Source organism: Centruroides vittatus, unplaced genomic scaffold (genome assembly GCF_030686945.1).
Source record: "Centruroides vittatus isolate TY-2023 unplaced genomic scaffold, ASM3068694v2 contig_2206, whole genome shotgun sequence".
Classification (NCBI taxonomy): Eukaryota; Metazoa; Arthropoda; class Arachnida; order Scorpiones; family Buthidae; genus Centruroides; species Centruroides vittatus.
The window spans coordinates 23064-35072 of NW_027121376.1; the positions used below are offsets into that span (position 1 = coordinate 23064).

The following is a 12009-nucleotide window of genomic DNA, read 5'->3' on the forward strand; positions in this document are numbered from 1 at the left end:
CGTGGCGTCTAAAGCGATGTGATCGGCTCCTTATTCTCTGTATCGCTCATTAACAACGGATGAATTCATTTCTTCACCGCTATAATACTTATTCGCGCTTCCTGGAGAGACAACCGCATTACTTCCGGAGATATCGGCTCCTATAGAGAACCTAAACATATCTTTGAGTGGAGCCATTCGAGTGCAATGTGTTTTAACACAAGCTGAAGTCTCAGACATATAAAAGCATCTATTATAAATTTCTAACTTTATTAATTCCGAAGGATTAAACTTTTCGTTTTAATGGCAACGAGAGAGAAATGTACATTTAAAACAATGATCAGACTTTGTAAAGAATTCTCAAAAGCTCATTTTAATACGCGAATAAAATTTCATATATTTAATCACGCGATTTCATATTAAATGTAATTTCATAACAATGAATTACAACAATTCTTAACAATAAACTGCATTTAACAATATTGTATTGTTGCGATTTGGAAGCGAAAATGGATTTATAATTGAGATTTGTTTAATATTAATTACGATATAATCGAATTTCTTTACAGGGGAGATGATGATGCTGAACCAAGTGGTCAGCAAGTTACGGATTGTTCTACAAAGGTAAGATATTTATCTTTCTCTTGGAAAATCAGCGTTATTTATGACTAAGATTGAGTTAGTATCTACGAGTATTTTTCTAAAGCAGTTTTATATACTTTTTCCGTTAACGTTGCAAGTGTAAATGACTTTGATTATCGATTTTTCTTAGTTGGACGGAAATTGTCTTGGAACAAAGTGTTTCCCCTCAAACAAAGAAGATTTACAGTTCCCAGACAAGTATTCAAAGAGGAGAAAATTTATAGAATTCTGCAGAAATGCATTCTATAAATTATGTTGTTGTCGTCGTATGTCGGGCGAGATTTCCGATTCACGGGTAAGTTCTCGTTCTTTATACAATCCTTGAATTAAAGAAGCTTATAATTAAAAGATTCTGCGATTTCAGAACTGCGAATTGGAACATAATTTGGCACGTTCTCAAATTCGACAGAATTCATCGAAATATGATGAACACATTCTTAATGAGAATTACGAGTTTGAAGGAATAGGAAATGGAAATTTCGGTACAGTTTATTTGGCTCGGTGTAAAAATTCAGACGATAAAGTGGCTTTGAAAGCCGTCAAGATGAAGCGCTTTTGTCTTTCACAGGTATGCTTTGAGCTTCGTTTTCGTGTCGCCGTCAAAAAACAGAACACGTATATTAAATTATCCTTGACTTCAAAAATCATCATTTATGTTATTACACGCTTATCGAAATTTATTTAACTATTAATGATGCACTAAGCGATGTTCTATAAACATTAATTTAAAATATAAAAAATATTCTTAATTAAGTGTAAATTAAGATAATTTCTTTACAGAGGCGCGAGTTAAAGAGAGAAAAAACTGCATGGACGTCCGCATCGAGCCATCCACATATTGTGACGTTAATGAGTTGTTTCAAAATGAGTACGAGGTAAATTTTAACCTTTTTCATTTGAGTTATTGGCAATACTTTATGCTTCTGTAGTCTAATAATTCTTTTCTTCAGTTTCTGTTTTGTCTGCGAGTATGTGGACGGAAAGGACTTGACAGCTTACATACGCCACAACAAATTTCTGGAGGAAGCCGAAGCAAAAATACTCGCTGCTCAAGTGGCTTCGGCCATCACGTTTATTCATAACAAAGGTGATTTTCTAAACCTATTTATTTATTCATGTTTTTACAAATGCAAATGGTATGACGAATTTGTTTCTGTCTTCGACAGGGATAATTCATAGGGACATTAGCTCCAGCAACATCATGATAGATAGGACGAAAGGAGCACAGTTAATCGATTTCGGTCAGTGCACAGTAAGTAGTGTATACTGTAATATCCTAAGTTACGTAGAGGTACACATTTTATATGACATTGTCGTTTCTTTCCGTCAGTATGAACGTAATCCCAAAGACTATTGCGGGACTTTGTTCTATCTTTGTCCAGAAATTCTTGAGAGAAAGCCATACGGTAAGGTGCTCTATTCGAATTTAGTCGAATCATTTCGTTTAACTCTTGTAATCAATACGTATTACGTTTAGATGCTTACTGCGATTGGTGGGCATTTGCAATAATATTATATGAGATGTTAATTGGACAAACCCCAATGGCTATTTATTTGAAAAGAATTAACAACGTTGACAAAATGAACCTGACGTCCCTTATCGAGATAGCGAAAAGTAAGCCATCGTTATTTTTAATTTGTTAACAATAAAGAGAAACGTTGTGACTAATGTAAGCGTGTCTTTTCAGTGGCTCAAAATGTTCAGTTGCAGTATCCAATGCGACTGTCGATGAATGCCGTAGACATGATCGAGGATCTACTACAAAAGGTAAGGTTATAATATCTACTCTAGTTATGACACATTTCATTTGCATAATTATTTTTCATTACATTTCGAAGTATAAAATGTTAGTATTTATCTTGTTTTATACGAGAATTTCATAAATTTTATGTAGTTAATAAGAAACGCGTTCATTTAATAACATTTGAACACATTTTCTGAATAATTAGGTGAATATTTGAATAACTAATTCAATTTGTTTAATCAACACTGTTGAATACTTAATTTCAATGTTTGTGATAATCAAATTTTAATTAGTAATCATAAGCTGAATAACTTACTGTAATACGAATTGACTTTGAAAGTTTACAGATAAAAATATGATTAAAAATTACTAATTTTTATGATTTCTTGTCTTTTCAGGATCCAAATAAACGTCTTCAAGAAGGAGACATCAGAATACACAGATTTTTTGCCGATGTCCCTTGGCCCGAATCAGTTCACAATTGACTGATTCAATATATATTTATATATATATTCAAAAGAAATTGTTTTTCAAAATATAATTTATTATATGATTTTGTTAATTATACTTAATTAAACTTTAATTGTATCTTTAAATGATTTCAACTAATCGTTTCGAATTAAACTTAATTGCGCTTGATCGTTTTTGGTAGTTTGTGTGTTGAATATTGTACGATAAGCATTCGTATTGTGTGGTGGATATTAAAAAAGAATCATGTAGGATTTGCATGGCGAATAGTCTGAACAAGCGCGAGTAAAGACGAGGATAAAGACTACAAGAATAATTAAATCCTGTATCAATAACACATATAATGAAAATGTATATATATAAATATAATAAATGTACACGTTGTTCGGTTTTTTATAAATTTATTATAGTAGTAGCAACTAGTGATTGCATTACCGGTAATCGGTTTACTGGTACACCGATAAATTACCCCGGTAAATTTACCGGTAATTAATTTTTTTGCCAGTATTTCGGTTAAAAAAATCTTTTAATTAACCCGATATTTATTTTCCCAAATTCTTCACGGGTATTTCCCATGAAAGAAGCTTTCCCTTTTCTCTCGCCCCACACCATTACTAGAAACAGCGAGACATTACATTTGTAATATAAGGTTACTAAAAGGAATTTTCTAGTCTCTTTATAACTTGATTCCCTACGAAAACGGGTCATGTCTTTGCTTTCGAGATACCTGAGATGCAAAAGGAAAGTTCTTATCAAGTCTTGATTTAAAATAGTTCATAAATATGTGCTGACTAAAAACACGACTTACATAGTAATATTCTTTTCAGTTTCTTTACAAACATTATCAATATTTGTCATAATGGAACGATAATCGTTGTGACGATCGGGATATTGTGAACTTTATCATTTATATGTACCTTTATAATCTTTTAACTATATTTTATACAAAAACGGAACGAAATAGACCAAAAAGGGTTAGTTAAACGGGAAATCAACTGATAAATTCTGTTGATAAGAACAGTTTAAACTCGATTCCCACGAGTTGAGTTCCTTGTTAAGATGAGTCAAATTTCGGTGACACGACTACGTCACCAATAATTTTATTGGTCCAAGAAGATCATCTCTTCTGACGAAATCAAAGAAGGGCCTGCAAACTCCCTCCCCATATAAAAAGGGAGTACGATGAGTAAGACGAAGAAGTTGTTACTGACCGTGTGTTTGTGCGCTCAAAAGGATAGTTACCTGTCGCCGCCGATCCTCCCTCATCATCTATATTCAAGCCGAACTGTCATCGTTACACTTCCTACCTGAACAACTATTACCTGTTAGTGGACAGAGTCATTACCGACGATCTACTATAAGATCATTTATTCTTAGCCCGAACACCTACAACGGTCTATAAGGATATCATCGATTATTACATCGACATCCGACTACATATCTTGAGGTATTTATCCTACACGCGAATATTTGTAAGCTCTCTCTCTCTCTCTAATCCGCGTAGAATTTATGTTCGCGGATCGTGAGCCATGTACCTTATCACGTGTTTCTCTGTAAAGTAATCGCTTGTATCTAATTAGTCCTATGGAGAAAATAAACGGGTATATTTTTATATATAAATCTCTGGGTGCGTTCTTTCCGTCATCCTCTCCACTCGCTTCATTCCGGGTCTAACCCATACGTAACCGCTCGCGCAATTGATTTTCTGTATCAATCTAAGGATACAGTGGTGTCATCCTGACGTGGTATCAAAGAGATACCGGCCCTATGGTCACATCGTAATTAAATTGGATTAAGCGCAAGACTCGTAGAAGCTTGTTTTTAACTTTGTGTGTTTCTTGTTCATTGGTGTGTGCTTTATTACGCTGAGATTTCGTTAGTATCAGATTTCCTAAAATTGATATATCAGAATCTTTATTGTGAGATTAATTGAAACAGAAACAAAGAAACGCATTAATAAAAATATAGAGATAGTTATAGATAAAAAGATTAATTAAAATAGAACTTACCATTTTCCCTAATACAGCATGTTTCACGTTTATTGTGGTAATAAATAAAAATTCGCCATGGGATTACTGCGAAGGCACGAGAGAAAGAGATGCTGGAATGTGCAAACTATGCTTTAAAACAATGAAAGCAGTCGGAGGAAGTACTAGCGGGCTGCTTAATCACCTCATACGACGTCGTGATATAAACTTATTGAAAAGAAAATCTGAGGAGACAGCCGGAAACAGTGCACAATGCAAATCTATTTTGTTTTTTCTTTTTTTTAAATAAATAACTACGTTTATCAATAAAGAAAATGACGAGTCTTTGCCTGCAGTATTATTTCGTATGGCTTCAGTTGACGGACTGTTATTCTCCAAACTTTGCACATCGAAAGTTCTAAGACGACTTTTCCTTGCATGCGGATATGCAAATCTTCCCAAATCTCCCCATTCCATTAAAAAGATTATCACTAAATTTGGAGAAAAATTCAGATGAGATTATTAAAGATACATCGAAGTGAAAAGTTCGAGGAGAATCCGTCAGTATATCTTGTGACGAATAGACATCACTTAACAACCGTCGATTATACAGGCCGGATGGCCGAGCGGTCAAGGTGGCAGCCTACCACTCTGGGGGACCCGGGATCGAATCCGAACGGGTCGAATAATCCCCAGGATTTTTTGGGGGTGGTCCGTTCGGATATGTCGGGCCCCGTCCCTCACCACCCGGTCGCCCCATTGTGGGCCTGGCCGAACCCATAATGGGCCTACTAAAAGAACCACCCGGTCGCCCCATTGTGGGCCTGGCCGAACCCATAATGGGCCTACTAAAAGAGGCCCTCTTAGTGCCCACAGGGCAGAAAGAGTTAAAAAAAAACCGTCGATTATGGATGTTAAGCCTGATGATGGCCTATTGAGTAGGCCGAAAACGTTAGTTCTTTCAATAAAACTATCTCAGCAACAAGTAAAGGTGTTGTGTTGTGAATTAGACAATAACTCTAACTGTAAGGGCTGTTTCACACTATAACCGACTCGACCGACCGGTCCGATCCGACCGATCCTATAATCGGACCGACTAGTAATAAAAGCATTCACACTGACAAGTGAGTATGATTATATGTCGGTAGCCGACTCGTAAGGACCAAGCGGAACGCGTGTTACAGATCAGAACACTAGCCGATCATGGTAAGTTTTTCAATTTAAACAGAAAACATGGCCGTCACGGAAAGCGATCATGCATTTCGCGTTATTTTAAAACATATTTCATTCGTATCCAGAAATTGTAGTTCTGAATATGTTACAATTTATCGTCTGGCCATATCTTTGGCAACAATATCTATTGGAATGTTTTATAGTCAATCACGTACCTTCAACACTTAGTTTCTTGGAAATCTCCGTCCAAGAATTATTTTTTTTAATGTTGTCTTTATAATCGGCTCGCCGAATATCATAAAGCCACGGATATTTTCTGATTTCGTTTATTAAAGCTTCCTAGAAAACTGTACCTTCCGCCATTTTCTAACTTCGAATAAATCTAAACTCTGATTAGTTATAGCTTCGAAGCTCTCATTGGCTGTAGCTCACCGACTGCTCCGATCCGACTACAAATATTTAACTTTTGAAATCTGTCCGACTGGAACGACCAGTCGGTCGGCCGACTGCTGTTGCCATGGCAACACGACTTGGAGTCGGACCGGTCGGTCCAGTTGGTCATAGTGTGAAACAGCTTTAACTCTAGAAAATCGGCGAGTAGACGATAACTCTGGGTTTGACGCCTGCGCAAAGAAATCTATTTCAGAGAAAAATAGCCACATTTGACTAGGACGAAGCTGAGATGCTAGAAAATCTGAAATATCTAGATTATATAGATCGTATGGAACCAAGAAGTCGGCAGATCATTTCTCCAAGAAGAAATGATCTTGAAGAATTGAATGGTTACGACTTTCTATGTCGATATCGTTTGCATAAGCTAATAAGACAGCAGGACGTACGATGTTATAAACAAGACAGTCTTGTCAACAATCTGGATTTATATCACTTATCTAATTGTCTAAATCTCAAATCTAGGGACAAACAAAACAAATTAGTTTTATATGAGAAAAATCAGGTTCTAAAGTGACAATCCTGCCCAACACATAATATAGACTTTAATGTTTTGACTTAAAATAAAATGGCGGTCGATAGTACCCGTCGTTGCCACCAAGAGCGCTGTATGTAAGGTTGCAACCATTGTATGTAGTATATTCTGGCTCGTTGAAATTTTCTTAAAAATCTTACTTTGAAATCTTCTCCTACACCAAATTACCAAAAAAAAAAAAAAAAAAAAAAAAAAAAAAAAAAACTAAACTTAAAGCACTTTTAAATTTTAAAAATTAAAAATAATGTTTAAAATTCCCAATCGTGTGAAAATTATTTCGATTTGTATATAAGTGAATATTTATAAAATTAGTTTTAATTTACAAAGACATAAAATTCGATTAATAGAAATTTAATTTACCGGAAAAGAAAGAAGAAAGTCGAAATATATTTGACGTTAGATGTCGTGGGAAGAAACGTACAGAAGTTTGTTTTGTGTGTTTCTACTGTATGCGTGTGTTTGTCGGAAGAAAGTTTGTCAAGATGTTGAGTTTTGCTTGGATCGTTATAGTTGTATGTCTTTTAACAATTGACTGTGATCATTGTACTTACGTAAACTGTGCCGAGGCTTCGGAATTGAGCGTCAAATCGTCAACATTTAGTCACGATAGTAATGTCAAAGTTTCCAAAAGAATGTCAACTTCGTCAAGCGTATCCAGTGAAAATGTCAATGATGAAGAAGAGAGTAAGTATTTATTTTCTACAAGACACGTTTGTAAATTATTAATAAATATCCATGTAAATATCGACGTCGCAGTATATATAATCAAAGTTTATATTTTATAAGTTTCTATGATGCTAGCAAAAAGTTTGGATAAAGTACATTTATCTCTAAGTCTCTTGCAGGATTGTGTGAGAGGGATTATACAAACAATGGTAAGATGTGAATTGTGAATGAAGTATTTGTCACCCTTCAGAGTTATAAACCCCCCCCCATAAGAGCAAAACAGACCCTACCTGTATGTGCAATCTTTGACAGGTATTCTTCCCCAAAGATTGGTTTATACCGTGAACCGGTATACTGCTTGTTCTCTGTGCTCCACGTCGGTCGAGGGGTATGGTTTCTTTAACTTTTTTGCTCCAACGGGTACGGTCTATGGCTCTGTTAAGACTGTCTCATTCAGAGGTGTAATTGTACTTAAATGATTGAAGGCCCACTGGTGGCCAAACGTTTCTGTTCCCCGAACACTGGAAGTTCAGTTGTGGGTTTGCACCTCTCCAGGATGAGTTTTCCATGTGGAGTTTTCTGGATTTTCTCCAAGTCTGTATTGCCTGAATAGGGGCCAGTTACCCTTAAAAAGATATCCTGGAAAGTATCCCCCTAGGCAGATTGCTTAAGTGTTGCATTGCCATAACTTAACAAACAAACCTAAATGATTGTGAGAAAAATGTTTGAATAAATATATAAACTTTAAACTTTCTGTTGTCACCATTTGTAATTTTTGTTGAAGCTGCATAAAATAAAAATAGAAAAAGATATTAGTGCTGTAAATGAAATGTGATTCCTGAAGATGAGTTATTTAATATTGGTAAGTAACTTTGATTTTGAACAAATTTTTTTGTTGCATTCCAAGAAGAAAATATGGGAAATATTATAAAAGTTTTCATTAATTATCTCAAAATTAGGTTTTACTGATAGGGATCATTCTTTTTTTGAGATTGTCATATGTACTTTTAAGGATTTAATATGGAAAAACCAAACAAAATTATTTTAATTCTTAGAAAACAATGCTGATGTTATGTTTAATTCATGAATATGTTTGGATATTAAGATAATTGAATATAATAACTTGGCAGAAATCTGCAAAAAATATATAACTATAAATGAAATTTATTAAAAGCCAGTATACTAAGTACATTTTAAATCTGAAGGCAAATAATAACTTTTAAACAAAATATTTAATTTGTAAAAGAATTTTTATAGGATACATTTCAACTTACTTCAACATCTAACTAAATTTTTATTTCATTAAATCTAAGTAGCTTGAAATCTATGAATAAAATGTAATGTTTTAATATATTACTTTATTTACTTATCTAACTTTTTTTGTAAATAATAAGTAAAAACTTTTCTGGATACTTTTCAGTTTCTTCTGCTTTATAAATCACTAAACAAAACACATTTCACTCTGTCATTCAAAGTTTCATATTTAATATAGAAATCATGTAGGAAATTGACTTCTCTTATTATTTTAAACCAAAGTAATTTTCCTGGTTGGGTTTATACAGATCATCGAAGCTTCCTTCAAGACAAGTTTTCTATAATTAAAAAAATAAAAAGTGTTTTTATGTTAATAACCAGTAAGAAACTCAGAAAAAAATTTATGCTAGAAAAACCTGTTATGGAGATTGATTAATTTCAATGGCAAATGTTAAATAAGACTATATAAGTTTTTCCATAACTTTTTTGGATACTTTAAAGAAAAGTTGTTTTTAAACTGATTCTTAACATAAACCTTCAATAAAAAATTTTATGATTTCCAATATTACTTTATTAATGAGGATATAACAACTTACTTAAAATTGTAGATAATATTTGGATTATTAACTTAAATGTGGATATATAAGTAATTGAAAGTTTTTATTTTGATAATCATGGAATGACTTTTCATAAGTTTGATTATATTTTCAATTTGGTATGATGAAAATCAAATTTAATATTGTATAAACCTACAAATATGAGGCTATAATTGTTATTTATTAATTATTGATTATGCCATTTTTATATGCATTACTCTGATGATTTCATTCATCATAAGTTGTTACAATATGTGATGATTTAAAATTTTTTCCTTTTAAATTTTTACAGAATATTAATATATAATACAAATACATACATATACAAGGAATATATAGTTTATTGCAAGAAGGCTTAATATTCTATTCCCAAGTTGAAAATTAAAATCTTGGAATAAATCAATAAATATTTCAGCCTTTCATTTCAAATTTAAAAATAAGTTTTGAAATGTTTATATTAACTGATGATAGTTACATATAATCTTATTAGGTAAATTGTTCTTTTCTTATTTCAATTTTGAATAGAATAATAGTACAAAATATAATTTGAAGCATATAGTGTAAAAAAAGTTTTTTTTTTCCATATAAATAGAAAATTCTTAGAATGACAGTTATTTCAGAGATGCTATTAAATGATTGTGCAATTGTTTAAACAGATTTTGTTAGAAAAAAAACAAATTTTTATCGTACTTTTTTTCATTAGCAAACTGTTTTCGACATTTAAGATTTATTCGTAAAATTCTATTGATTTTATTACACAGGTATCGAAATATATAATAAAATAAATGTTTTTTTTATAATTAAACGAAGGTTGAATCTCTATTACGAGAATAAAAAATCAAAATGTAGATTCTGACTGGAACACTTCCTAAAATAACAGAGCAAATAAATAATAAAATTAGTTAATATGTACAGAATTTTAAAGTAGTAAAATCTTCTCTAGAAATTTGTTATTTATAAGTTTGTTAAGTAATTTGTAATTTTAAAATAATTCAGTCATTATATTGAATTTAAAAAATATTATTCTAGAAATAATCAAAAAATGTTATCAGAATGATGGGATTTTATATAGATTGTAATCTCTCATAAATTATTACACTTAGATTGAATTTTTCCTCCTCTCTCATACAATAATCATAGCTAAATAACACTTTAATTAAAATAATTGTCTCTATATCCTGAATACTAACAATATTGCTAGATTATTAATTATGACTTCATATTAACTGTTTTATTTTTTATATATCTTTGTAATTAAATGCATATTAGCATTTTTAACAATTTTTTTTTTTTTTATTATAATTATTAAACCTTTTTCTAATTTAAAAATAAAATAATAAAGTTTATTTAAAAAGATTGAAAGCTGAATATTGTCACAGATAAAATTGCTAGTTAAATTATATCAGGTCATTAACTAATGAACGGATTTTTATTAAACTGCTAATTAGAAGGACAAATTTAAGTTTTTATCAAAATATTTTTATAATAATTGAAGAGATTTTTACAAATTTCAGTGTATAAATTAAAATATTTTTAATGGTCAGCTCTTACAATACATTTGGTTAAGACCTGGGAATATATCAAGCAAAAGATTCACAATTAACAATTTTAAAAAAGTTTAGAAACATTTGAATAGTTTTAAATAAATTTCTGCAGATTTTCATTATTGATGATTTGACTTTTTTGTTTATTTTTGTATGTTATATGTTGTTAGATATTTGATATTATTTCAAATAATTCGATAACTAGAAAGTAATTTAAAAAGAAAAATGGAAATAATTTGAAAACAAGGTTAAATCATTAATATTGAAAGTAAAGAAATTTATTTAAATTAAAATTTTTAAATTTATTTTTCTGGAAAGCTAAATGATGAAGAAATTCTTCCTTTTTAGAATATTAGATGATAAATAAGTAACTTAACAAGTAAGAAAACAATACATTCTGATTTTCCTTATGCTAATTCAATGAAAAACTTGATGACTTACCATATTTTACGGACTATAAGACGCACCTGAATTTTGGAGGCAATTTTTCGAAGAAAAAAGTGCATCTTATAGTCCGTAAAATATGGTACTAGAAAATGTAAGTTACTATACAATAAATTAATGTTTTAATAGTAATTTCAAGTAATTTAAATTTAAAATAGCAATATTTTTAAATATATGACAACTAAACTAACTTGTTTATAAAAAGCATAAGTAATATTATATAATAAAAAGGCAGATCTAATTATTTCATTTAAAATGTGTGTGTAGTGTAATATCTAATATGTCCTGAGATATTTAATATATGTACTTAAGTAATAAATAAACAAATATAAATTGTTAGGAGGGGGCAAGTTACCAGACCATTCTTATCCTTAAGAGCTATGATAATATTTTTGATTAGATAGCATTTTCAATGACTCAGTACAGATAAGACTGTTAACTACTGAAATGTGGATTAAAACAATTGTTTTAAAATCATAAAATAGAAATTTTATCAAGTGCAATTGTTTACTGTAATAACTAGAAAAAACTGCAATATAAATAACA

General features: G+C 31.2%; 4 protein-coding genes across 5 annotated transcripts in view; 3 read left to right on the forward strand and 1 right to left on the reverse strand.

Annotated features, from left to right (window-relative positions):
• LOC136970830 (protein kinase C eta type-like) overlaps nt 1-12009 on the reverse strand; it is a 204144-nt gene that overhangs the window by 11026 nt on the left and 181109 nt on the right. The window lies entirely within an intron of this gene.
• LOC136970833 (uncharacterized) overlaps nt 1-12009 on the forward strand; it is a 158578-nt gene that overhangs the window by 4396 nt on the left and 142173 nt on the right. Inside the window, exons 2-5 of the mRNA XM_067265301.1 lie at nt 549-603; nt 752-916; nt 986-1189; nt 1402-1496. Coding sequence (XP_067121402.1) covers nt 549-603; nt 752-916; nt 986-1189; nt 1402-1496 — 519 coding nt within the window. The remainder of the gene's footprint in view (nt 1-548; nt 604-751; nt 917-985; nt 1190-1401; nt 1497-12009) is intronic.
• LOC136970837 (RAC-gamma serine/threonine-protein kinase-like) lies at nt 1634-2871 on the forward strand. The gene is made up of 6 exons (XM_067265303.1): nt 1634-1708; nt 1788-1873; nt 1952-2027; nt 2099-2236; nt 2310-2389; nt 2765-2871. The coding sequence occupies exons 2-6, from the start codon at nt 1823-1825 to the stop codon at nt 2849-2851; spliced, it is 432 nt and encodes a 143-aa protein (XP_067121404.1). The 5' UTR covers nt 1634-1708; nt 1788-1822; the 3' UTR covers nt 2852-2871.
• Nucleotides 7382-12009, forward strand: part of LOC136970832 (stromal interaction molecule homolog) — a 53673-nt gene continuing 49045 nt past the window's right edge. The window contains exon 1 of one of the 2 annotated variants that reach the window (XM_067265299.1): nt 7382-7643. In XM_067265299.1, coding sequence (XP_067121400.1) covers nt 7409-7643 — 235 coding nt within the window. In that variant the 5' untranslated portion in view covers nt 7382-7408. The remainder of the gene's footprint in view (nt 7644-12009) is intronic. The other variant, XM_067265300.1, reaches the window with a different exon arrangement.

Bases quoted from the DNA above. Each gene is read 5' to 3' on its own strand.
- LOC136970837 (XM_067265303.1), top strand. From the start codon at position 1,823: ATGATAGATAGGACGAAAGGAGCACAGTTAATCGATTTCGGTCAGTGC. The intron at 2,028-2,098 runs GTAAGGTGCTCT...TATTACGTTTAG, and splicing joins TCTTGAGAGAAAGCCATACG to ATGCTTACTGCGATTGGTGG. The intron at 2,390-2,764 runs GTAAGGTTATAA...TTGTCTTTTCAG, and splicing joins TCGAGGATCTACTACAAAAG to GATCCAAATAAACGTCTTCA.